The following is a 27040-nucleotide window of genomic DNA, read 5'->3' as shown; positions in this document are numbered from 1 at the left end:
ATCTTGCTAATGGATTAAGCATGCGCAGCTCCCTCAATTGCGTCATTAGATGCAGGGCCCATCTGAATACCAGCCATTGAGCTGAATGGGCTAACCATACCCTTACCTATGCATGGATTGGCTGGATCTAGATTAATCCCGAAGAATAAAATGGATCTCAATCAATCCGAAACTTACAAGTGACGATGCATGGGTGGAATCCTTGTTAGGGTGCGTTCGAGTGAACCTATTCCATACAACGATGACAAGAAATCCCTCGTGAGAGGTTTTTAGGAGTTACTGGAGTACGAGACTGCTCTTAAATTATCATGTGTCAGCGAAAGTTTGCAGAAATGGCTTCCCAAATTACTTACTAAGGGAAATCTAACAGCTATTCCGCTTATTCTTATTCCGGTATACGGTCAATCGAACGCAACCTAAGTCGACGGGTTATTACCTATCGAAACAAACTTCGTTAAAGCCTTTTCGTTTTCTCTGATGGCGTCATAAGGGGTGTGCGATCTTTTAAATTCATAAAATGAAATAAAGTTAAATAAACCGGCATTTGTGCTGGCAAATCCCGCACAGGGTAAGTGACTGTTCATTTCCCCAGATTAAGATTTACGAGTTTTGAAATTTAGAAATGTTGTTTTGTCAGAGAAAGTAAACTGGAGTACTAAAAGGAAAAACATTAAGGAACAAGCAAGTAACCGACAAGAAAGTTATCTCAGCGTTCGATGGTCCATCCTTGATCTTCCACTTCCGGTAAGCGTCCGTGACACCGAGAAAAGTAAACAAACAGTTTGTCTCTTCTAATGATGATTAATTTCGACACAGTGTTGGCAATTTTCGAGAAACACTGTTTCCACTGGAACTGCTGCTGCTATTTAAACATTTTGAACAAAATACTGAATTTTTATAAATGCCGTTTGATAAAATGGTTGCAAGGTTGCATTTTTACTTGTCCTTAACTCTTCATTTCATCTTTAAAATATTTATTAGGTCGAATATTAATAATAAACCAAAAACTCTTTTATCCTACATATCAGTCTTAAACTTCGTTACTTTCAAGCAGAGAAGTAGAAACATTATTGCGAAATTAGCTTCTTTTTTATCACAAAATACAGAAGCCGACAGGAAATTGAACGTTCGACCGGTGATGAGGTTGGGGTTAGCTTTATGCCTTCAGGTGGTTCTTGTTTGTAGATATTTTTTAGGTGAGCAACTACAAAGCGCCTTTCAATGGAATTGAGATATGAGAAATACGGGATTTATCTCAGGTAAGTTATCGATCATAGCAGCACTAGCGGTATATGCTGAATGAGGTCGGTTTGGGGAAAAAATGAGACATTATTTGGGGAAAGGAGCTTATTACTGTTTTGTTTGACATTGAAGCAGCCAATAGTTATTGCGTTAACAAAATATAACAGTTTCTCATAATATTGTAATGGCCGCCTGTTTAACATAAGAATAAACAAACTAGGAGATGTCAACAATTTTAAAGCACAAAAATAATACTTCAAAGATGGTGAAACCGACTTAAACTAGTGTCGATCAGAGGGTATTTTTGTTCGGGTGCTCACAAGTGATCACATGTCAACAAGGTTCTGCCACGTTGAAACCAAAGCTTGCCGAAATGCACAGTGAATGGAGGCGAAAAATCCATTTTTTAAGATTTTAATTTTTCTTCTTTTTCTTTTTTCTTTTTGATATCTAGTGTTACAGATGTGATACACCAGGATGCAAAGTTGTATGTTATTTTTTACTTTATTTCCGATCTTGGCTGGTTGCATTGCAGGTAGGTGGCTGGTGCTTTTTGACCGAGCTGTCTTAACAAAAACTATAATTTTAAATCCCTTATGTCACAGTTTTCAAGGTTGTCACAATTTTTTTAGTATCATGCTATTGCTTATGTACTTGTCTCTCACCACAAAACTGTAACTGCACGTTTCTTGAGCAATATCTGACCATGTTATATTAGCAAATCACGTTCATACACCAGTTCAGCAAGTCAGCTTTTATTGTTTTTATGGATCTGAAATTGTTTGGTCTCTTGAGAGCAGAATTCTAATAATTATTCCGGTTTTTTTTTCTTACAGTTTATATACAAAAATATATATTTCGTCTACTCTGCATGTAACGGCAGTTTGTCCTCTAAATCATCTTATTTATTCCGGGGCGGTCTGATAATGACAATTTTAAACCCGCTCCTTTGTCCCCATTCAACTAGCACGCAATTATCTGTTATTATAGTTGTACAATCATTTTTTAAAATAAAATAAATTAAATTGAGAAAACGATTTGTAATTCCCAGGTAACGAAGAAAAGTTGTGCAAACGATCCTATGATCTGACAGAAAAGTTAAAACTAAAACAATTGTTGATGAGTATTTCAGAAATTAATTTTAAGCCAATTAGAAAAAATATGCTGGCGTCAGCAACATTTTACGCCATTTCATGCTCCGTGTTGGCCTTCAAGGTTGTGCTTTTAATCTATATATGATCTTTTGCCTAATATTAAAAAGACTTTTTAACTAAAAGATAAAGTGATTTAACACAGGCCCGTAGCCATTATACGCCTAGGGGTAGTCTTAGTAAAAATTTCCAATTTTGGGTCTGCTTAAGGCATTTGGAACATCATTAAATGAATGACAAGAACTTTCAATGGAAAAGATTTCCAAGAAGTAGTTTTAAAATGTTTAAAACAGAACTAAGAACGACTATGGCAATCACTAACCATGCATCGGTGGATTGGATTTGTGGTTGTTTTAGATCGATTGTAAGAAAAAAAATTGAAGTGTAATGTAAATATCTGTGAATTATGGTCACCGACAGTCCTATCAACTCAAACTTTTGGGGACATGCAAAGAAAGTGTGAAAAAGGATCCCCCAGATTTTGATTATTTTATATGCGAGGCTTGAAATAACCCGAACTACCGCGTTTGGAAGGGTAAATTCGCTCAAGAATGTGCGCATTCTTCCTACGCGCATAATGGTATCTTGATATTTTTGTTGTTGCTGTTGTTTTGTTTTTCTTGTACTGCCTTAATAAAAGTTTTCGTCTGGCAGTGCGAAACGATTTAAAAACGTTAAACACCCAATATTTTTTTTAAATCATGTATCCATTCCTTAATATACATTAGCAATTACATGGCTCGAAGATATTAGCACTTCAGTGCTACACTGTAAATGCGAGGGTAAATAAAGTTTATTGATTGATTGATTGATTGATTGATTGATTGATTGATTGATTGATTGATGCAATAGGCGATCTTTGTTTACATGTTGCCCCCTTAATCATTTTATCATCAACATACATAAGCATCTGAACAGAAAATTGAAAGAGTGCTAGCTTAGCAAACTAAATTTGTACTCCCTCAAAGTGTGAACGTGACGTGTTTTTAATAGTTTTCCAGAAACCCGATTTTGCAAAACAGTGCATGGCTGGCTGGCAACTCTTGGCACCCAGACTTACATTCTTTGCAAATTTCATAGGTTTTGAGAGCTTATACTGAATTTCTCCGAGAATATTCACCATATCACACTAATCTTGACAGTGATTACCATGTTTACTGAAGATCTCCATTTGTTCGTAGCTAATGATTCTCCTTTTAAGAAAATCTTCGCTAGCATTACGGCTTATACTGACACGAAAAAATTACATGTGTATACTTTTTCCGCATGTTTAGGATCCAAGACTCCATATGAGATTGACACTTTTACCGGAAACAAGTTTGGTGCAGGGACAGATGCACGGGTGTTCATCACCTTGTTTGGAGAAAGGGGTCGATTAAAAGAAACTGAACTCGAAAGCAAAGGACGAAATGATTTTGAAAAGGGACAGTAAGTTTAGACATACTGTTTTGAGATTGTCTCTTCAACTCTTCTGCTCCTTCTTAGTCTTCTTCTCCTTCTGCTCCTCCTCCTCCTCCTTCTTCTTCTTCTTTTTCTTCTTTTTCTTCTTCTCCTTCTTCTTCTATGTTTAACTGTCAAGTTTAAGCAAATTACCGCCACACGTTTTTAAAATTCCTTCCATAAGAGGGTATTAGTGGAAGTATGCAACAAAGCAAGCTCTCGCTTGAGTTTTTCGGCCTTACGATTTTATTTAGACGTTTTAAAGCTGGAGCAACAAAAACGTACCTTCAAGGCGAGATTTTACTTCAAAATTGAAAGTACTAAAAAGTATTTGCCATATCTTACAATATGAACATGAATTTTCAATAAATTTGAAATTTTCTCGTTTTTGCGTAAAGCACCAATCATAACGCTTCCTTAAAACTATCATTTCATTAAAAAAATTACCAAGTACAAAGTAAATCACTCCGATTATTGAAATCGTTTTTTGAATAGCTTATTTGTCACTGAGTAATAACAGTACAAATCAAATCTGCAACTACTTTCAGGGAGGATAAATTCTTCATCGAAGCAAAGAACTTGGGAAAACTGACTGCAATCAATATTCGCCACGATAACAGCTGGTTTGGTTCCGGGTGGTATTTGGAAAAGGTAGTTTATTACAAGAACCATCTTTAACTTTTACTTTGTTTCGTCCATCCTTCCACCCCTGCTTCGATCACACCATACAATTTACATTTAATATTACAGTATCACACGTGATAAGGGGGCCTAGTACAGAAAAGCAGAGAACGCTTGAAATTATAGATTCCTTCAAAAATTGGAAATTGGGCTGCAACAACGAAAAAAAATGGAAAAAGGGTTACAAGAATGAAAAGAAATTATTCCTTGATATGAGTACTCCAATGATTAGATAAAGTAATTTCAATGTACATTTACAAAAGAGTGTATTTGTAATTTGCGAATTTTTTTTAACTCGTAATAGTGTAGCACACGGGGGTTTTTTAACACCAGTGCAGGGCGATACCAACACCCCCCCCCCCCCCCCCAAAAAAAAAGAGTTTGTAAAACATTCAAAACGGACACAAATCAGATTGCGTTTTGATAAACTTTGACCATTTCAGGTCGATATTTGTGTCAAGTAAGCTAAATGTACGTGAACTCACATCTTATGACGCTTATTATAGAATAGTATGAAATGTGTAAATGTGTGCAGTATGATTGGTCAGAATTATTACAATGGCATAACGTATGTGCTCTATACGTCACGTGCTATTCCACGGAGTTGTTTTACGAAGTAAGAAGTAAACATGCTTCTCGTGCATTGTTGATTTATGTAACGACTCACTGATTTCAAAGAATACTCCAGATTTGCGAGAAGCACTCCACTGCGCCTCATAGTTCTCCCAACGCTTCGCTTATGTACTATACTGTTAATTGAAATTTCAACGTGCCTGCATGTAGAACTCGGTCGTATCTGCTATTTCCTTAATTTTTTATTGGTATATTATTATTACTATTCCCAATAGTTTTTAAGCTGGTAGGCCGTGATAAATCCAGTACACTTTCACACCTACTGTTCTCCCACAATTTCCATTCTCTGTAACTGTAGGTGAGGATCAAATCCAAAGATGGCTGTGTATACGAATTCCCGAATCACAAGTGGTTGGCATCTAATGTTGGAGATGGCAAAGTTTCTCGGGAAATTTTTGGCAGGGGCCATTGCCCAAACATAGATACCCCACCAACAGGTAAAACCGTAAAACAGTCCTTGTAAACTGCAGGCGATATCTAATCATTGCCAACTGAGGCCTCGTCATCATCCCTCATTTTATTTCCAATGCAGTGTAGTGCCTCAAAAAAAGCAGACACCACCGCAAGGTCTAATTTCGTCTAGGTCAAGCTTAAATAATGTAAATAATATTATCTAGTGTCAGATTTAGCTTTAGCCTCCACTCCCTACTGCATTTTGCACCTGACTGATTCTAAAGACCATCTCGTCTGAAAAGATCTCTCTTTACGCTGCATTCTTTGCTTATCAATCCCCTAGGTAGCAACATTCCCAAGAAAAACAAATAATTTCTCGATCCGGTCTTGCAACTTTCAAGGAAAAAAGAACGGAGCTTTAATGCCTTTGAGTTTCAGTTAGACAAAATTAAACTAACAACTCGGTTGTCAAAATTGTGGCCACGCCTTTATACTGCAATTGCAATGGCTTCGCGAACTTTGAAGTTTGGCTTTGAAGTAAAAGACTGCCGCTTTAAAACTCACTGAAACGTGTTTCTAGCATGTCACGAAACTCTAGGTGTGAGCAAAGGACTGATAAAGGATTCTCAATTCACGGCGTCTTCGTCCTATGATGAACATCATCAACCTTACCACGCGCGCCTCAATAAAACCGTGAAAGGATCCCGTGGTGGTTGGTGCTCGGCTTTCGCAGACGAAACGGAATTCCTTGAAGTAGACCTAGGGAACAAAACGGCCATTTCAGGTAAAGAATCCTTCAGCATTTCTTTATCGTTGCATAAATTTCGCAACAACTTTAAAGTCCTTCCCGGCATGGTCAATTATGGTGATTTCAAGAGGAGGAGAGAGCTGATGTAAGAGAGATTTAACACTACGTTTGCGACAAAAGGCAAATGGCAGAAATGACCACGTGACCATGTTTACCCTATATTTGTCAGCTTCTCAGTAAAATCACGTAGTTTTGCGTTAGCACCAAAAAAGCCAGAATTATTTTGCACTATTCTCATCCATGTACCAATTGTTTCAAGAAAACATACACGCCTATCTCACGTTTGCCGTTTTCCGTAAACGCATTTCTAAAACTCCCCAATGTATTTCGACAATATAAAGCGGAACCCTGCTAATACGACCACCTTCGGGCCGTGAAAATGTGGTCGTAAAACTAAGGAAATAACTGAGCTTTCAATTCGTAGTGCCTCAAAAGGGCGGGGTTCCACTGTATCTAACCGAGTTTGAATAGGTACAGTTTGGTTACAAAAGTGCTTTAAAGATGACTCATTTTCTGAAATCATTTGAGCTATAACAACCAAATCAGACTTTCTTTGAATGGTGCAACGGGTCAAAAGTTGTTGCGTTGAATAGATCTAAGCAGCTTTTATTAGCATAGCGTCTGACTTCTTTGTGTTGACAATAAGGCCGTTCTCGTTAAAACACGTGCTAACATCCTGATTTAAGTTAAATTAGTCTTCTCACTACCCGCCTAGATTAGCTCTAGCTTCTTGCGGGTTAGTGTTGTCCTTAATTGTATATTAGGGAGTTTAAGTAACGAGGACGGCGCTGGCAACGAGAACGCCACAAAACAATGGGCTTAATGAGCGAAAACAATCGCTTTGCACGTGCGTTCTACATTTTGGTACATTTCTTTACCGTCCTCAGCAAAACAACAACGTGAAATGACCAAATTTTGGGTTTTCTCGAGAACGGGAGCGTATGACGCAAAATCTTCTTTAGTTTTCCTTACTTTGACGTCGTTCATACTATTTTAGTTCCTGGAGAGTTCGCCAGCATTTTCCAAGTTAAACAAATTTTAATGATTGCGCAAGAGTTACAAAAACGAGAAGTTATATTTTTAAATGACGTTCTCGTTACCGTTGCCGTCCTCGTTTCTTAAACTCCCTATTAACATTTTTGAATAAACTTGAAACTTGAATCTTGAAAACTTGTTGACCTCCGCATCATCAATATCCTTTGAGCTGGAATATATTTCAGTCTAGTCTGCATAAAGGAAAACCTCATAAAGGAGACAAGCAGCGGATAGTCGATTAATGTGTATGATGAAAGGGGCGGGACCGAGGACCGATCTTTGAGGGACACCATAATATATAAAAGTAACACGTAAAGAATTGACAGTAAAGAAAACATTCTCATTTGACTAATGGCTAAGTTCTAATTCGAGGCCTTCTCAGTAAATTGCTATATCCTCTATCTGTACAGGTATTTCGACCCAAGGCCAGGCAATGTTTGACAACTGGGTGACTAAATACGCACTGTCATACAGCTTAAACGGCAAGCATTGGCTAATGGTGACAGATAAAAGAAAAGATGACCACAGCACCAGGGTAGGTACAGTCATAAAAACTGCATCATTGGCTAATGCAATGCCGGAGTTTTGATTGGCTAAGCGGCTATAGGATATCAGCAACTATACCATACCCTAGAACTGAACGTCCATTAAAACGTCTTCTGGTCGTCGTGCAAAATGAAATCAGCAATATCTAGCATTTTTTCTTGCTTGTTTTTATAAAACAGTTATTCCACTTTCACTTGTTTCAATTGTTGAATCAGTACCCAAGATGATTATAGCAAACTTGGCGCTACCGGCCTCCCTGGCAATCTATCATCTCATCTCTAACACGCACTCGTGGAATAATTACTAATTATCTAAGTAAAGTATTTAGCACAGAGCACTAATTAGGGACACTTTAAAGATCGAATTGGGGTTTAGAAATGTTGGTTTTTGAAGAGAGGGGATAACTGTCAATTTGTAAACACCAAATTTATTTGTATTTAGTTTAGTATAGACATACCTACCCGCCTCGACTAGCTTTAGCTATTTGCGGGTAGGTATATAACCAGCTTGTAACTGTCTGTTTTAATAAAGTATTGTTGTTGTGTTACTGTCCCCTGACATTTCCCACATATATGGCATCCACAAGTTGTTCTCCTCTACCTTCTCCAAACCTATTGGAATCGCGCACCCAACTTCATATAATGCACTGCTCACGAATGTTTTTTTCTTTCAATGTATTACCTCCTTTTCCTCTTTTCTTCAGAAGTGCACCATTGTGTCGGCTTGCTCATTTTCGTTCATTTCTTTTGCGATTCAAAGAATTTTACAGGTAACAAGGACCGTAACACAGTGGTTACGCACTGGTTTCCCGAGATAACAGCGCGGCATCTTCGTGTCCTTCCTTTGAAATGGAGTGGCCTAACTAACTGCATGAGGATTGAGCTGTATGGCTGCAGAAATGGTAAATACTCACCTTGCGTCTAGAGAAACTGAAGTAGTGTTCTGAGTATTAGCGCAGGCTCAGGCAAGCACAGGGTTTTTTTTTATGTCTGAAACTATTCTTTAATGTCAATGTTAACAGTGACCGAGGATGCACCGTCAGATAAGGAGACCGTGGTGAAAGAAAAAGAGGGAAAGGGAGCTAAGAACAGCAAGCCACAGAGCGAAGTTATTGAACAGGACGAAAACAAAATATCAGGTAAATGTTTTTGTTGTTGTTGTTGTCGTTCTTGATTATATTTCGATGCTGCTACGCTATGCTGCTGCTGTGATGATGATGGTAATTATGATGAGGATGAGGAGGAGGAGGAGGAGGAGGAGGAGGAGGAGGAGAAACAGGAGGAGGACGTAGGAGGAGGAAGGAGAAGGGGATGAGGATGAGGATAAGGATGATTACATTCGTTGATCAAAAGACTTTTATAGACCTTTTCTGAAGTTTGGAAGTAAGAAAAGTCGACACGATTCTTAAAGCTTTCTTACTGTGCCGTGAAACTGAATCTTTCTCTTATAAGTGGTCAGCTTCAGATGAAATCATACCGTGTTATCTTTTAACATATTATTCCAATTTATAGGAAAGCTCAGTGTGGAGGACCTTAACATAATGTCTAGTAAGTAACCAAACCATGACTGTGCTCGCTGCTGTCCAGTAAGATTGGTGTGCAATGTCACACTTGTTGCACTTTTCAAACAGGAAAATGAGAAATATGGGGCGTTTTCCATTTTTCCAAAATTTTCTGTTGGAAGTTTCGGAAACTTTCCGTGTCATAGTGAAAGGCTTTTTGTCCAGTCGTTTCAAACTTGCAATCGCATTGGTAAATAAAAAAAAAAAACGAGCCTGATGGCACAATAATGACGCAAGAAGACAACAAAATGTAAAGGTACAGTACTTTCAAAGGTCATCCTTTTGTTCCAGAAGATTTCCGTTTGATTCACGCGTGCCATTTGCATCTCAACCGGTTGACCCGAAAAGTTTGGCCGAATGGAAAGCCTCCCTGGAGCTCAAATCCTGGGCAACGGTCGCAGCATTTTCCGCTGCCACCAATTATCTCTGAAGATTCCTTCGGAAACAAATCAATCTTCCCCTAATTGTGTTGATAACAATTCATGAAGCAGAAGCTAAAAAGTGGATGAAAATCTCCTGATAGTTTTTTCCTGTACTAATTGTTATTGTAAACAAATTCTCTACGTAGTTTTCTGCTTTTCTACTTGTTATCGAGGGGCTCAGAAGTAAAGTGGACCAACCAACCCTCAAAACTGCGAATTGTCCGTGAGAATTCGAATACCGTCCGGAATAAGAATAAGTAGAATTGCTGTTAGATTTATCTTTTTAAGTAAATTTGAGAAGTCATTTCTTACACACTTTTACTGACACATGATAATGTAAGAGCCATTTTGTACTCCAGTAACTCCAAAAGGCTCTTAGTATTGATTTCTTGTCATCATTGTATGTATGCAACAGGGTCAATCGATCCTTATTTTCACATTTGATTATCATCAATTACTCATCGTGTTTTCAATTTATTCTTTCAGCGATAGAAAAAGCGGTTGTCTACCTCCGCTTTGAAAACATCTTCAAGGAAAATGTTATAGTGGACGAATCGCAAAAGCATAATGACGCCAAAATTGTGAACTTTGCCCGAATTGCCCGGTTCAGTGAAAAGTGTGGCAGCGGCGTTGACCTGAACGGAGGAGACATTTTGTTGAATGGAGCTTCTTTCCGAAACAAACCACGCAGGGCGATCACAATTGCAGCATGGATAAAGCTGTTTTCAGTAGAAGGACCGAACTCTCTGTTTGACACAATCGGTGGAACCAACTCCACTCATGACAATGGCCAATATCATTTAGAAATCGATTCTGGCTCTGTGAGGTGGTTTCACAGAAATGAACGTGGTCAGATAATTTTCAATGTCACATCAGAAGTCATTGTTCTATCGCACGTGTGGACTCACGTGGCATGCACATATGAAGCCAAATTAGGCCAAGCTGATATTTATGTGAACGCCAAGTTTATTATGAGGGGAGATGGCTCCGGAGAGCTATCGCAAGACTGGCAAGAGAAAGCTGGGATTGGTGAGCATAAAGGGGAGAGATTATTTGACGGACAAATTGATGAATTTTATATATCAAATGAGGCTTTGAGTCAGGAGGAAATTAAGAAACTGATGCAGCGATGTGAATTTGAGAAAGGTATGTACGATTACTTATTCGAAATGACACGCGAACCCGTGGTTATGAAGGTTAGTTTGTATATGCTATTACATTTGTAGTTCAGCTTCTCCTAAACGGACACCCTTTGAGCTATATCTCCTGGGATGTCCACCTTCGATAGAGAGCTGACAATCTGAAAGAGATGTTTGAAAGAAATGAAATACAGAACCACCGAACTGGAGGGACCAATGCCAGGCAAACGTGTCCCTTTAAGAGGTTCAGTCGTAATGAGGGAAGATGACTCAATTTTAGTAAAAAGTGACGGAACATGTAGGGCGTTTTTTTACTACCGATTTCATTTCACCTTTAATGCATGACCCTTCGATTCAATGTTTTATTTTTTAGGTAAGAAACTTTTGCACCAGCGTGCAAAAAATTTCACTTTCTACGAGTAATTTACACAATAACTGAAAAACAAGTTATACCTAAAATAACAAAAACAAAATTCACGCCTAAAATTTTGCATTATGCTTTAGATCAGGTACCATTTTTATCCCCTTTATAGAATGTTTCACGCCGCTAGGGATGGAAGACATGAAGATCAAAGACGGCCAAATTACGGCATCGTCGACTTACCATTTTCATAAGCCGTTTTACGGTCGCTTGAATCTTGTTTCGTTCTACGATGATCCGCAAAGGACAGCGTGGTGCGCGGACGAGGATGATAAGGAGCCATATCTCACGGTCGATCTCAAACAGGAAAAGACGATAGCTGGTGTAGGTCTGCAAGGTGCATCTTTAGCAGATAATTACGTCACTAGCTTCAAAATTTGTCACAGTCAGGATGGAAGAAATTTTCATTGCGTGAGTGAAAATGGAACCGGAGAGGTAAATAAAAGTTCTTAGATCTAAGTAAGACTGTGCATTATATGAACACTCTTAGAAATGATCCTTGGGCTGAGCATTGAGCGTTGACGGTTCCAAGTTCAATGAATACGATACGTAATTAAAGAGACATCTTCACGGGCCTTTGGCGCTTTCTTTTAGCCAATTTAACTGCATAAAATAATGGACAAAGTACTGAAACGGATCTAAAAGAACCAACAAGAAAAAATCAAGTGATTTCCCGAGGGAGTAATAAGCCATAAGCAGTTTTTGCTATTTTCAAGTCAGGAAACAGCTTGAAAAAAAATGCTAATTATTAAGTTACAATCCATTTCCGTTCTGATCATCTGCACCCATTTAATGTCAAGTGAACGTTTCTATTGATACAAATATCTTTTTGGCTATTGAAAGTGAGACTAGAAATAAGTTACATTGCCCCTTTAATGATCGACCAGACTTCTGGAGAGTTTTTGTCAAGTCACCGTAGCATTTTCGCTAATCACTTTAAGGTATCTAAATGCCTAGCTCCTTTATAATGTGTGCCAAAACCAGCTGTTTTAATTTGAGTTGTAGTGCTGACATCACTCATGTGGTGATTTTTGGCCGATCAGAGTTCTTTCCCCAGCTTGATTTTGAACGATGACAAAAAATAACGAAAAATGCAAACATCAGCCGTGTTGCTGTATCAGACATCAATTAATATAACATTTAGTGATCAAATACTAACCCCATTAACTCTTCGATCTTTCTTGGTGTCGTTTCGTTAAGCCCGCGTTAAGTGTTGTTCCGTTAGTTAGTTTGTTTGATTAAGCATTCTCAGGCATATTAAAGCATGGCCAAAAGCCTAATTTACATAAAATCAGAAAACAATCGTAACATTTTGTACAGTAAACAAAAAATGTCAAATTTGGCAGTTATATAAAACTTGAAGACCTTAACTGATTTTTGCTTCAAAGTGACGAGTATTTTGGCCAAGTGACCTGTAAATGATGATTGATTGTTAAAGATCTTCTAAGCCAAATGGGGTGTATAAAATGAAATAGAATTAAATCGTCTTTGGTGTCATGCGTTTACATGTCAAGAGCTTGAAATTAATTAGCATTGTTTGCGTGTCCACATTCAATAACAGTCCTGCAATTAAGGGAAATAGGTCACGTGACATTAGAAATGACTTTAATAACTTCTAATAGGAATGACCGGTACCACCATACAAGGCTAACTAATAATCAACTTTCATAGTGTAATAGTATAACACCCTAAAAGGTTTGATTATAGTTTGTTTTATATACCCCGTTCTACTTTAAAGATTTTAGACGTTAATCATCATTCAATAGACACGCGACCAAAATGTTCTACACTTTAAAGCAACAATCAGTTGAGGTTATCAAGTTTTATCTGACTGCCAAATTTGACATTTCTTTGTTCAAACTACGAAATTTTATGATTGTTTTCTGATTTTTCTGATTAATATGCCTGAGTTGATTCTTTGTTCGCCTATCTCTCTAATTTGTTGCTCGCATCATAACCTCCTTTAACATAATTAAATAATATAAAACACGGCTTGTGCAGGACGTTTAAACCAAATTGAGCTACTCCCAGTTTCACCACAGTACTGTCAATGACGTGTCAAAACATTAAGTGCAATCCATTTAGTTTGAGACGGCAAAGAGGCCCTACACATTGAGTTTTGTATTCAAGTCATTAGACGGAAGTCAAGACAAAGATTCTGTCAAGATTCATTGGTTGGAAAGGTTTTTTGATGGGCGATACATTCGCTTCTATCCATTGTCCTGGTACGGAGATCACATTTGTATGAGAATAGAAATATATGGCTGCATTCCAGGTAAGATATTAAGTTACATATCATGTACGAGAGAGTGTGTTTGATCAGATAAAGACGCAAGGCGGGTAATGTGGCGAATATTTTTAAGCCTATATTTTCTCTTGATCTAAATAATTAGCTTAACGCTAATACGATACCTGAAGCCAACCAGAGAATGAAAAAATCCGATGCGTATGCGTGGCCGCATACGTAGTGTTTTTGGATGCTATTCAAAGTGTTTCACGTTTCGATTGTTTAGCGGGCTTCATTTTTGTCTCTCCGTCTGGTTTCTCAGGCAAACCTGGACGCACATTATTTATTTATTTATTTATTTTAACTAACTCTATTCATAGAATAAAACTTAGAAGCATAGACTTTATTGGGGAGGGACCATTTTATTTTGAAGTTGTGCAATGTAATGTTCTGCCCAAACCCGCATCAAGGACGCAATGCACGATTTTCTAGGATTTTGTTTTGGTGTATCTGCCCCCCATGCACCCCTCTCAAGAATAAAATGATCTGTCCCTTACTTGTATATGTTGTGGTTCAAATTAATCCTTTTTTTAAAAGTTTTTGTTCCTATTGTTCTTGGTATGGTAATGTATGATAATGAGTTTGAAACGATAGAAAATAAAATTTAAAGCAAAGGATAAAATTAAAGCTCAAGTAAACCAGCATCTAAGAGGGAGGCTGCATGCACAATGACGTGTCGCACGCTACTGGCCCTCGCCAAATTATAATTCACGTTTATCATTATAGAGCAACATAATTACACCACTCGAATTGCTTCCCTACAACATTTGAATCCTAGTCCTTTCAGAATAAATATTAGGACATTTTGCCCAACGATCATTGGATGCTATTACTGGAATGATATTCCTATATCTATTCGTCAAAAACCAACAAAACAACTATTTAAACGAGCTCTCTTCCAGTATTATTTTGCTCAGTATTAATCACTGCCACACGACCTTGTAAAGCGTTTCCTTTCTTCTCCGCTATTTATAATTAGTTTTCCTTTTTCTTTTTCTTTTTTTTTTTTCTATCTTAACAAATATTGTAATGTAATTTTAAAGGGCATTCAATTAACTAACTATATTACGCCTATCTCCATTCCTTTCTTACGTACTGTAACCTGATGTAATATGATCATGTGGAGTAAATAAAAAATACAACACAATACAAGATCACTGGTGAACCAAACTTTAAGCAAATGATAGTCAGATTTATCTCAACACGGGTTACCGTAGGTACGCCGTTAAGCTAAGTAGTTGCCTTTTTTTCAGGTTTATTATCTGATACTGTTGAAACAGACGTCCCTCTGAAATTACCACAGATTGCTTATGCCATTAATCCACTCATCCCATGGACTAACTTTGGTGACTGTAGCGTCAGCTGTGGCAAAGGAACGAAGAAAAGAGTCATAAAATGTCAACCGAAGGGCAACGAACGAAATCAGAATTGTCCGCCAGGAACGGAGACGTACACTCAGCGAATCCCATGCACCAAACCAAGCTGCCCAGGTAACTTCAGCAACATCAGATATCGGTTTATCGAGACTAAGTTATACAAGTAAATAGTTATGCAACTAAGAGTTGTGCGCAGAACAAAGCGAGAAAACCAACAATCTGTGATTTGCTTGGTTTGGGATTCTCTCATTTAACAAAAACCGTTGATTCCTTGCGCAAATTTTACTTTGATGATCTAGTCTGATCTTCTTGCCACAAGTCACCAGCAAAAAGTTTGAATTCCGCTGTTGGAATTTGCTTTGCGTCCAAAAATTTCAAACCTTTGCGGACAAACAAAAGAGCTTTTAACTCTTGAACAAAAGATATAGCTATAAGAGGAGTGGAATTATCAGCTATTCTCAGAGTAAAATTCAAATCCAAAGTTTGATATAGCAATAGACATCACAAGTCATATCTGGGAATTGTTTTATAAATGTTAGAATTCCAAAATCCCTCTAGTGAAAGCTTCATTCAGATCGTCAGTTTTCCATCCTGTCTATCTAATGTTTGGATTTCCTGCAAATGGATTGGGAAAATCGAAGTAGGATCTTAGTTGAAGGAAGGAAGTACAGTGGTTCTAACCCTCCTTTTAGCAACACTTAACTGATTAGAATGTTTCCAGCATAAGATGTCCTTTACACTGCCTATCTCTCAGTACGAAGGTGTCCTTTGCTTAACTTTACACTGCCTATATATATGTATATCTCTCAGTACGATATTTCCTTTTTCTCCTTGCTACACCCAATTCATACGATGTCTTTATTCAATCTTATAACTGACATTTTGTGCTCATTGTAGAATGCTTTTCGCCAATGGGCATGTCAAACGGGACCATCTTGGACCATGAGATTTCGGGATCATCCACAATAGACGACGCGCACCCCGCGTTCTACGCACGTGTAATTACCGATCGCAACGAACGAGTGTCCACAAGAGGAAGCTGGTGTGCAAAGCTGGCAGATAGGGAGCAGTTCCTTGAGATTGATCTCAAGAAGCCGAGAGAGGTCACAGGTCAGTTGCTATTCAATGGAAGTTGAAGCAAAAATCATTTAGGTCCTTAAATTTATGCGGTTCTTTACAGCAAGCATCATTTGGCACGCTTCCACAATCCAGAATGATTTCTCAAATTGTCAGCAATGAATATTTTCCATCATTTTTGTTGACTGCTAGACCATAGGATTAGGCCAAAACAATTCCATCGCTAGAAATCATATGATGCCGAAACCGACAATCTACCAGGTTACCTTGTATTAAAACTTAGTTTTTAGGATTGAACATATAATAATAATAATAATAATAATAATAATAATAATAATAATAATAATAATAATAATAATAATAATAATTTTTAAGGAGGAAGCGCCCGTCAAGTAAAAACGTGGTTTTCAGGGAGGTCCTCCATTAAAGTAAAAATATTAAAATCTAGAAAAAAAAACATGCACTAGCCTAAAACTATTTACAAATGATTATATGATTATTTGTTCATTTTGTTTTTTGTGACATGTTGATTATGTCTGTTAGAGCAATTTTTAACTTATGGTCGAAAGTATTTCGCTTTTGCTTTGGTTTTGCTTTCAGTAGAGATGCACCTTTCAAAAGCTATATTTTTACTGGACCCTGTTGTTCGTTCTTTTGTCTTCTCGACCAACCATATAAGATATTTCAAAAGTTGCAGGTCTCCCCTGTGCTTCATTATATTCTTTGATTTCTTAAAATAAGTTGTCGCCACTTTCTTAACTTATGACAAGGGAAATCAAATCCCACTTTGAGTTCCTTGTACCTATTTTCATAGTCTCTACAAAGTTTTAAAATGCATAACAATGACGGAATTTTTTCCAGATTAAAGTTTAATGCATGGTTATCCCAAAATGCCGTTTTGGGTTCCAATGGCCCTCGCTAAGATCTTGCTTTTCCCGCATAGTCGGGATAAACTGCGCACAAATACCTTTGTATATTAGAGAGATCTAGAATTACGCTTACGGCAAACGGCAGAAATGATCACGTGACCATGTTTATCCAACATAACCATTTGCCTCTCGCTGTTTTCAGTTCCTCAGCAAAATAGAATAGTTTTGTGTTAGCATCAAAGACCAGAATTGTTTTGCACTAGTCTCGTCTATGTACTCATTCGTTCAAGAAAACATGATTGCGAATCTCACGTTTGCCGTATGCCGTAAACGCGATTCTAAATTTTCAGCGTCGTTGAAAATATCTTTCTCGGACCATCCGCACCATCGATTCCTGTGATGCGCAGAACGTATATGTACTAACACAAGAGGCATTAACCAATACTACTTAACCGTTATTTCTGAACGTGCAGGTATAGGAACACAAGGGCAAGTAACCGATGATCGCTGGGTATCGAGATATGAGATAACATACAGCGCGAATGGATTAAAGTGGACAAACTACACAGAAGACAACAAACAAAAGGTATGTAAAAACATACGCCAGCTAGATGATGATGCAGCATTTTGGAGTTACACTAGACAATATTCTATAAAGGAACGCCATCAGATAAGTGCAAGGAGGGGGTGGTATAGAAAGAAATAGAAACCTAACATGGGTTTTTTTGTGTTACGTTCACGATCATGTTTTTATTTGTTCTGTTTTGTTTGTTTGTTTTGATTTTAGAAATATCCTTTATGTAATATAATAAAAATGTACTCCCTAACTAATATTACAAAGGTTTGAACGCGGTCAACTTCCCTCTGTTGTATATCTATTTAACACTAAAAAAACAGGTGCTTCAGTCAGCTGTGGTGTAAACAGACAAGCGTCACCTTTACGCATTTATTATTTCACTCTACGGAGTAGCGCGTTCTACTGAGTAGCTAATAGTTAGATTCAGATGTGCCTTTCTTGTTCTCAGAAAGTTGCATCTTAAAGAAATTGTTTTAATAAAAAGAGGCCTAAATAATGTTAAAGGAAACCTCCACTCTTGAAATAAATTAACGTTAAATTGTTGAAAATACAATCTCATTTCAAATTTCGTTGGAAAACATGGAAATAGTATTTCTGCGTCGGACAAAAAAAAATTTGATTATCGCCTATTTTTCATTTTAAGTTTCCCGGGCGCCGCCATCTTGAATTTCATGATTTAAAACGGTTGCTCAATTGTTTCACACAAAAGAACTTCTGCTTACTGACAATAGCGGCAACCTTATGACGTCATAAAATCCAAAATGGCGACCCCAGGGAAATTTAAAATCCAAAGCAGGCGATAATCATATCTAATTTTTAGCACACTTGAATGTCATTTCTCCTATTTAAAGTAAAATTTAGAATTTAGGCACTATTTCCGACAATTCAACGTCAATTTGTTGTCGGAGTGGAGGTTCCCTTTAAGAAACAATATTAGGGTTGATCTTGCGATTGAATCCAGTCCCTAGGCTCGTGGTTCTGCCCACCCTGAGAGGTTTCCTTGATAAAAATCTTAACAAATCCATACTTTTCTTTTAAACAGATTTTTATTGGCAATGATGACAGTAAAACTGTAGCAGTGCGACACTTGAAACACCCCATCACGGCACGTTACGTGAGAATACATCCTCTAGCCTGGTATGGGGTACACATCTGTATGCGAGCGGAACTCTACGGCTGCGATCACCTAGGTCAGTAGCTTTATTTGTGATATGTGAATTGTTGTTATTTGGTCTGTTCTCCAATGTGAATAGGTTGGAGTAGAAATAAAGGGCGAGCGCCATTTACGCAAACCACTCGGTTAGAAATTTTCGGAAGAAATATGAAATGATTTAGCTTGTCTTAAAGGGGCACTGTCAAGAAGATTTCACTGAATTTTGTTAAAATAAAAATCTGTTAAAATATTGAGTCCGCGTTTAACTTTTTTGTTGTCCATTTTTCAGGTCATAGCTTTAAGCCTGTGAAGGTGACAGATGACAACGAATCCTCCTTTAAAGTTGCCGAAGAGTCTGTTACAGCTAAAAATCATAAACAAGGTCATGAGACAACGAAAGGTAAACCGCCTTCCGTGATCACGAGTCCACACCAGTCAAAGCCAGGATTGGTACACGCAACTGGGAATGTAATATTACATACTGATACTTCGCCCGTTCAAATAGTTTCACACAATACTAACAATCAGAAAATCTCCGCCAAGGGCGTTTCAGTTCCCTTTCACATTCAAAGCCACGTAGTAAATTTAACAGGTCAAAATAACAATTTCCATGTTATGGGATTACCTGTACGGTTGCACGTGCGCCCAGACCTTCCCAAACCGATAGGATCAGTTGTCAGCGCAAGTTTGAACAGGCAGAAGGTCAGTGATCTCTTTGGTAACAAGGCCAGCAACATCAGTCACAATTTTGGAGCACATGAGTGGGGCGCTTTCAGTAAATGCAGTGCGACCTGTGGAGAGGGAGTCAGGAAACGATACCGGAAGTGTAGTGTGGAAGAATGCACGGCCCCTGGACTACAGACGCAGGTTGTTCCTTGTACAATCTCCAGGTGTTCGGGTATGTCGAATTCTTTTTATGCTGACCCGAAATATTCTTTCCTGCGGAAGTGGCCGTCTTGTACGGTCATCTCAGCCAGGATCGAGGCTAAAGATTGCGATAATAGAAAACTTAAGCATAGACGTTAAGTTTATCTGTAAGGCCAAGTCACTGGACACAAAAAACAATAGTTTCTCAGCCTTTATCAATAAGGAAGAGAGCGAACTAATAGGACAAATTTCGTTTGTTGTCCCTGGCTAAGAAAAGTTTAAGTTCCCTAATGACTTCCCAACGTCATTATGGTAAGGTAAACGGGGATAGAAGGCGGGGGAGGGAGAGAGAATACTCCTTCTTGTGTTCTTCACACTCCTTTTCCCTTCCCTCCTCGTTTTAAAAGCTCGCTCTTCGTATTCTTTAAAAAACACAAAATCCGTGACTGTGAATTGGAGGTGTCGTGGGACATGATGAGAGTGACCAACAAATTTCAAAACCTGAAGAAACAATTGTTTTCCATCGTAGAGGGGACTCTGTAGTTGCTGACTACTCTGACCAGGCGTGTGTGACAAGCACCTTGTTTTAGCGTAGAAGTCTTTAATATCCGTAAAGCTGTACTGGTTATTTCTATTGTAGCGCAGTGCAAGTGATGCTGACTTTGTATAGGAGTAAGATTTGTTTTTTATGTATGTGGAAACGAGACGTATTAAAGAGACGATAAATGTCTTACAAGACAGTATCCGTTAAGGTTTTACCTACCAGGGCCCAGTTGTTCGGAGCCCGATTAAGCTAATCCTGGATTAACGTGAACTTTGATTCGAGTTTAATAACTAATCAATAAAAATTCTTTCAAAAGAGTTTTGGTCCTCATTTTTTACTTAGACTTTTCTTTACCTTTAGCTTGAAATCAGGCTTTGAAATCACTTTTAAAGAGCGAGATGAGAACCTCGATTAACTTTTAATCGTAGATTAGCGTTCATCGGCTTTCGAACAACCCGCCCAACTCTTATTTGATAGTCAACTGATACTTAACATCACCGAGAACCATGGTCATATATAGTCAAATTAAAGAAACTGATTCACAATCCATTGTGTCTTGCTTAGTTGAAGCTTTGGAATGGTCTCCTTACTCATCATGTTCTGCAACGTGTGGCATTGGCAAAAGAACAAGGTCCCGTATGTGTGACGGAGTTACCTGTCCAAAGCCTGGGAGAGAGTTTGAAACAATTTCATGTGTTAGACCAGGGTGTCCAGGTAAAGAAGGATCCAATCAACATACGCCAGTATATCGTTTTGTGTCTACCATCCTTTTTCGTACCTTGGTTGTCAAATAAGGTCCTCAGTACTGTGTGACATTCAAGGTCAGGTTTATCTAAACTAGTAGAGCCGATGTCAACTTAACTTTGCTTAGTTTAGTTAATCAGTGTCGAGAACAGAATTACGTTTTCAATTTGACTACTCTTCTAAGCCGAAGCTAGTTTAAGTTTAATGGTATTCCTCTGAAAGAGAAGTCGAACAAAGAGTTAACATGCGCTGTAGTTTAAGCATTTTTTTAAAAAAAAATTACTGTGATTAAGCATTTGTATATTTGCTAAGACCAGAGTTTGTTTCCTAAAGCGAATAGTTAAAGTATCAGTTGACCTTTACTTAAAATATTTTGAATGTGTGATCAGTATTACAAAGAAATTCTACAAAATCATCTAACTTTTTCAGCCTCCATATAAGAAGTCCCAAAAGGGTCAGGGGCGAGAACAAATTACAATTTACAGTTTAAGAATTTTTACTGTTATATGGGTAAGATTGAATAATAGTAAGCAGTTGCCTATAACTGTAGGTAGAAATTGCGACTTTGCTTCTATAAGGAATAGAGTTGCATACTTCAAAACAGGGAAATGGCCATCTATTCGGAAAAAATATATTGAGCCAACAACTCTGACCAGCATTTTCAGCGAAAACACCTTTCCGTTATAAAATACGAAACACTAACACTGAGTATTTTCTCCGTAGTTCTATATTTAGGATTCGAAAAGTGGGAAGACCAAATTATACTGGACGAGTCTGACATGGGCAACAATGCCTATCTCAACAATGGTGCGTTTATCGCTCCACACAGAGGAATGTGTGGACACTTTGCTGGCCTTGGCACGTCAGGAGACATACTCCTGGAGGATACAACATTTAGAGGAAAGCCACGCAGCGGCATCACCGTGGCATCATGGGTAAACCTCGCGCGGACTTCCCGCGGGATCCACTCTCTGTTTAGCACTGCGCGAGTGATGACAATTGGGCAGGTCATGGGTAAGGATGGATTTATCTTTCGCTGAAATAAATATAAATATTTGGTTCAGTCATCAGCAAGGCTGTTTCTATACTTTCGGACTCATCCTGACCTCCATAGGATTGGTGTTCATCTGTTCTGTTTGACCGAAACGCCCGTCAGGTTTACACGTTTAGTTATGCATTTAAGGACTGTGCCTCCTAGTACAAAGCTATTTCTGCGCACTTTATGACTTTGCGGGAAATTTGAATCCAAAACGAAAAAGGAGAGAGGTAACCATACATTTTTTAAACATAATCAAGCAACAATAATTTAAAAAGGCTTTAAAATGTAGAGCAATGTATGGTATGTTTTGTCCAAATTGAATCTTCTTTCTTCTTGGATTCAAACAGCCCTTGTTAAGATCTACTTTTTACGCGTAATCATAGACCACAGAAAAATAACTTTGTATTCCGGATGGCACAGTCCTTACAGAACTCGAGTATCTTGGACCACCTCGAGATGCGCAGAACGTATGCACAGTAACAGAGGAGGCACCGTCCTTTATAACAGTGGCATGAGAAAACAGAATTTCGGTTTTGAATTCAAAGGAGTTTTGATGACAAGACTTTTACCTCTGTCTTTGGTGGTAATTTTAGCAGTTCGACCTCGACCTGTTTTATAAAGTTAAAACTGTCTTGCTTTTTGAAAGGTATAGGGTTACGATCAGTAAACTCGACAGTAAAATATCATTTAACATATCGCTTAATATCACCAAAACTAAAACAAAAAACTTGAATAAACAGCGAATTTTTAATCACCCAAATTCTTGGTTAAGAAGCTTACAGCGTTTACAAAGACCACGTCAATACTGATACCTTATATAAGTTTTGACGTACACTTACACTTGGCGTGTTTTATTTTCCACAGGAGGGTATCATTTTGAAATTGATGACGGCAAGGTTCGTTGGTTTCACCGAAACCGTTTGCAGAATCCAGTGTTTAGTGTTATCACTGATGACCTCATCAAACCTGATGTATGGACTCACCTGATTGGCTCGTATAACAGCACGACGCACCAGGCTAAGGTACCAAAACGTAAACTTAATGGGCTAGTTATTTAAACAGAGTCTAACTTAGGCCCCGGCTTAAGACAATCGGTGGGCCTCTAAATTTGTTTATAAGTGATTTATTTTAAGTAGATAAATAATTTTCTAGTCTGGGATGCAAGCCTTCTTATTACCGGCGGCAATAGACAATGCTTACTGAGATATGATTGCTGGCAAAATTGAAAATGGCTAAGAACATGGTTTTGTTAAACACCGTCTAAAGTATCTTTTATTAAATAACTGACCCATTGCTTACCCACGGAGCACCAAAGAGCTCTCCAGGAATTCGTTTCAAAGATGTCCGTGTGCTCAGCATCCAATTAGAATTTGGAGGTGTTGGTTTTTGTGGAGGACGAAAACCGGAGAACCCCGCAGAGAAAAACCCTCGGAGCAAAGACGAGAACCAACAACAAACTCAACCCACGGGCCATTGGTGGGTAGCGAATACTCTCACCACTGCGCCGTCCCTGCCCATTTTAGGTAGTCATGTTTTACGCTCCGGCTCAGTTGGGGTTTGTTGGCCAGGATGAGAAGTAAAGCGAATATGGAAATGATTTGTGAAAAGGGTGGAAGCAAGAACATAAAATAAAGCAGAATTAGTGTAATTATTATTATATCGACCGGCCTCTGACTTCTGGATCTGAGCAAAGCGCTCCCTCTGATTGGCTCCTTACTAGTTAACACTGTCCAAAAATGGCCATGGTGTGTTCAGTATTCGTCATCTGTACACAGCAGATATTCTGCAATATGCTTAATTTCGTGTGTCGAATAATAAATAAGGAAATAATTATCCTGCTCTATCTTGCGGAATATCGCTTAATTTTAGCCGAAGAGTACCAGGCAATATTTTGCGCGATTTCGCTGGATAAGTGTTAAAAATCCTACATTAGAGTCCATATCCCAAAACACGGGAATTATTCACATGATAAAACAGTTATTCCAAACGAGGTGGACATATACTGATCATGTGAATGCGAGAATGCATATTGCACACCTAATAAGAGAAGACATGTTTCGTTTCTATACGTACACCCATAAAGCATGCAACATAACACAGACCTTTTGCTCCGCTAACGGAGTTCTCGCTGCTCGTTTGAAGCTTTTAATTTTTGACGGCATCAAGACAGGCTAAGAAGTATCACGGGAATTTGGTGTTATATCAAAAACCCCAAAACGTTTTTTGTCAGAAGAAACCTAAAAGTATTGCTCAAAATTATCACCCCAGTGTACTAAGACTATTGATGAGTGTCTCTGGCCACAGATGGACTGGGTTAGAATGGACTGCAACTTGAAAAAAGTTAGGCTAGCTGTTTTCTAGTTCTCTCATTTTTGTTCCCAAAATGCGCTTGAGCAGGTCATGAGTTGTCCCTTTCTAGAATTCAGTTGATTTCTTTTTCTTGATGTTCTACAATTCTTTTGCAACTAAGTGAAGGTGTTGTCGCAACACTTCCACGATAAAAGGTCAAAACCACTGTGATACTTCCCCTTTAAACAAAATTCCACCGATACAGAGATTTGGTTGTTGTCTGACTTTGTGTCCGTAATGTCAATTTTATTTTTCCGGATACACATTCACCGCCTTTCAAGGGACTTCAAACGAAATAAGTTCCAATGTTCTCGTTTCTTAAAGCCTCTGCTCTCAATTAACAGGTCTACGTGAATGGAGCAGTGCGTGGTATTTCGCGAGGTTACGGACCACTTGATGACTTCTGGGGCTACAAGGCCTGTTTGGGGAGCTTTGACTTGGGTGGACGGTATCTTGGTGGTTATCTCGACGACTTTCATATATTCAACTATGAGGTCGAACCTGAGCAGATTAAGGATCTTTTTCGAATCAAGTGCCCAAGAAACACAAGAAACAGGACTTAGCAAAATTTAAACTAATACGGTGGTCTTTGAGAAGGAACCCGCGTGAGGATAACACTCAATCTGGAAATTTTTCATATCAGCTTTACGGCGCAGATGAATGGCTTGAAGAAATGGTGGGCACAAAAATATTCGATACCATGATCGGGTACTGGTGAAACTTGAAAATATCGATATTTGCAGGAACGTTACAATAGGACTTATAATGTCTAAGGGGCAAAAGAACTAGCAAGCGTTACAAGTTTACTGATGAAGTTAATCTTTTCTTGGTATTTTTCTACAAAGATAAAAATATCTTAAAACTTCTTTAAAATAAATTAGAAACAGTTTCAGACGGGAGGAACTCTCTCGTATAAATTGAAATTAAGATTGAACTAGGGTTGACCTTTTACGACAATTTCATGCAATCATCTATTGTTTTCATAAACCAATGACGAAATATAAATATATATTTTTTTAAATTTGTCGACTTGCCTGTTGAAAGACGTCAAGGACAAAATTATTAATTTCAGGATGAAAAAATAGAAATTTCAGTGGAAATTTCCAGTTACAAAAAAATCTTGCAGTGTAACAGTGTCGATAGTCGTGTTATTTTTATATTTGAAGCTCCTTCCTCATAGCATGTGCGAAAGAAGCTTTAATTTACAGTTTGGATCACATTAATAAAAGTGAAGACTAGCAGAGAAAGCTGTGCCAAGAACAAAACACTTCGGGGGAAGCACTGAAAAGAGTAAAGGAATGATTCTACACAAAATCTAAGGTTATTTTTGAATAAAGAAAAACATTCTTGAGCCGACCCTATATTTTTATGCTGAGACAACTTAGCCCTTCTTGAGCTATTGCTGTACATAAAACACGTCTCTCTCGAAATTGAAAGTTCATGCTGTGTCTTTTGCATGAAATCTCACTGAAACTGTACCCTAACTCAACAAATTGAATGGTTATAATTATTACTTGAAAAATATTGTTGAAAGTGATAACTGTTGGTGTAATTAGCTTTAAGAATATTTAAAATTGCAAGTTGAAGGTGCATGAAGTCTGGACTCTCCACAGACTCTTGGGTTGTTGTATTAAAACCATTTCAATCACCCGAACACCCTTACGATTAACTTTGGGCTTTGCACCCACAATGATTGCCATGGTATTGGGATAGTAGCTGAAAAAGCGTGCATTGAGACACAAGTAAAAGTCAAAACTGCCCTGCGTCATTTACTGAAAATAAAAGGACCAATGCTATCAGAAAGCTGCTGTTTGCAGGAGGTAGTTTTGATCGGCGTTTCAACACAGTCGGGTACCATATAAGGGTTTCTGTCAAAAATCGAAATAAAACCTACCGCTGATACACGAATCAGCATCTTGTAACATTCGTTGTTGAATAAAAAGTACAGAACTTTAATACGTAGTGACATTTTAAAAAGAATTTTAGACATAATTATTAATTTTTTAACCCAATGATGTTGTTCCTGTTCCTGTTTTTTGTTTGTTTGTTCAAACTAGAGGATCTACAATTCTGGAAAGTTGTAGAGTCCTCCAACGCTAGCCTCTTTCCCATTATTTCTAGAAAAAAGTCCCGGGAGCCTTGGCAGGCCCGAAAAGTTTTTGTTTTTCAACTGATGATAATTTCAGTGAAAATTTGCCAATTGGGTTCCATGAAATCCTACAGCTTTCAAAATAATAAAACTGTATCGTTGACATGAGCATATAACACAGCTGATGAGGAACGTTCAGCACTGCATAAACTAGTTTTCGGACCCGCTAAATTATCATCTGGACTATCGCGAAACGGGCACCAAATGAAAAATCATACAAGACAGGCTATTGGCTGACAACCATGTTATTTATTTTACCGACTATTTTAAATTGATTAACTAACGAGGGTAGCGCTCATAATAAAGCAACTATGTCGACCCAGCCGCACTATCAAAACTTATCATATAACTAGTCTTAGTAACAAAAATTAAACCTTGGATCGGTTATCGCGCGAGAAATCTTATAGACCTAATACAGAAATCGTTGACATTTTAATATTCTTTTGCTTGCATTCAAAATTGCCCTACTAACCGCGTTCTTGCAGTTAAATATCAAAATAATATTTTACCTTAAGGTGGCCGAATACAGTTTTTTAG

At 38.0% G+C, this 27040-nt stretch overlaps 1 protein-coding gene across 1 annotated transcript; it reads left to right on the top strand.

Moving 5' to 3' along the window:
• The first annotated feature begins 1023 nt into the window (after positions 1-1023).
• Positions 1024-26591, top strand: LOC146467671 (uncharacterized). The gene is made up of 22 exons (XM_085125168.1): positions 1024-1259; positions 1697-1777; positions 3668-3821; positions 4382-4484; positions 5446-5584; positions 6121-6324; positions 7794-7918; positions 8689-8830; positions 8951-9067; positions 9441-9476; positions 10399-11058; positions 11585-11907; positions 13603-13747; positions 15013-15249; positions 16033-16245; positions 17555-17667; positions 18701-18848; positions 19101-19709; positions 20787-20936; positions 21690-21980; positions 22870-23027; positions 24699-26591. Exons 2-22 carry the CDS (start codon positions 1720-1722, stop codon positions 24915-24917), a joined length of 4344 nt encoding a protein of 1447 aa, XP_084981294.1. The 5' UTR covers positions 1024-1259; positions 1697-1719; the 3' UTR covers positions 24918-26591.
• The last annotated feature ends 449 nt before the right edge of the window (positions 26592-27040 follow it).

This window comes from Pavona decussata, unplaced genomic scaffold, assembly GCF_977016875.1.
Source record: "Pavona decussata unplaced genomic scaffold, jaPavDecu1.1 SCAFFOLD_134, whole genome shotgun sequence".
Taxonomy (NCBI): domain Eukaryota; kingdom Metazoa; phylum Cnidaria; class Anthozoa; order Scleractinia; family Agariciidae; genus Pavona; species Pavona decussata.
Note: the sequence above shows the minus strand (reverse complement) of the source record. Positions and strands in the feature narration are given on the sequence as shown.

Coding starts and splice junctions, on each gene's coding strand:
- LOC146467671 (XM_085125168.1), top strand. CDS start 1,720: ATGCAAAGTTGTATGTTATTTTTTACTTTATTTCCGATCTTGGCTGGT. Junction 5,585..6,120: donor CATAGATACCCCACCAACAG/GTAAAACCGTAA, acceptor ACGTGTTTCTAG/CATGTCACGAAACTCTAGGT. Junction 23,028..24,698: donor GCACGACGCACCAGGCTAAG/GTACCAAAACGT, acceptor CTCAATTAACAG/GTCTACGTGAATGGAGCAGT.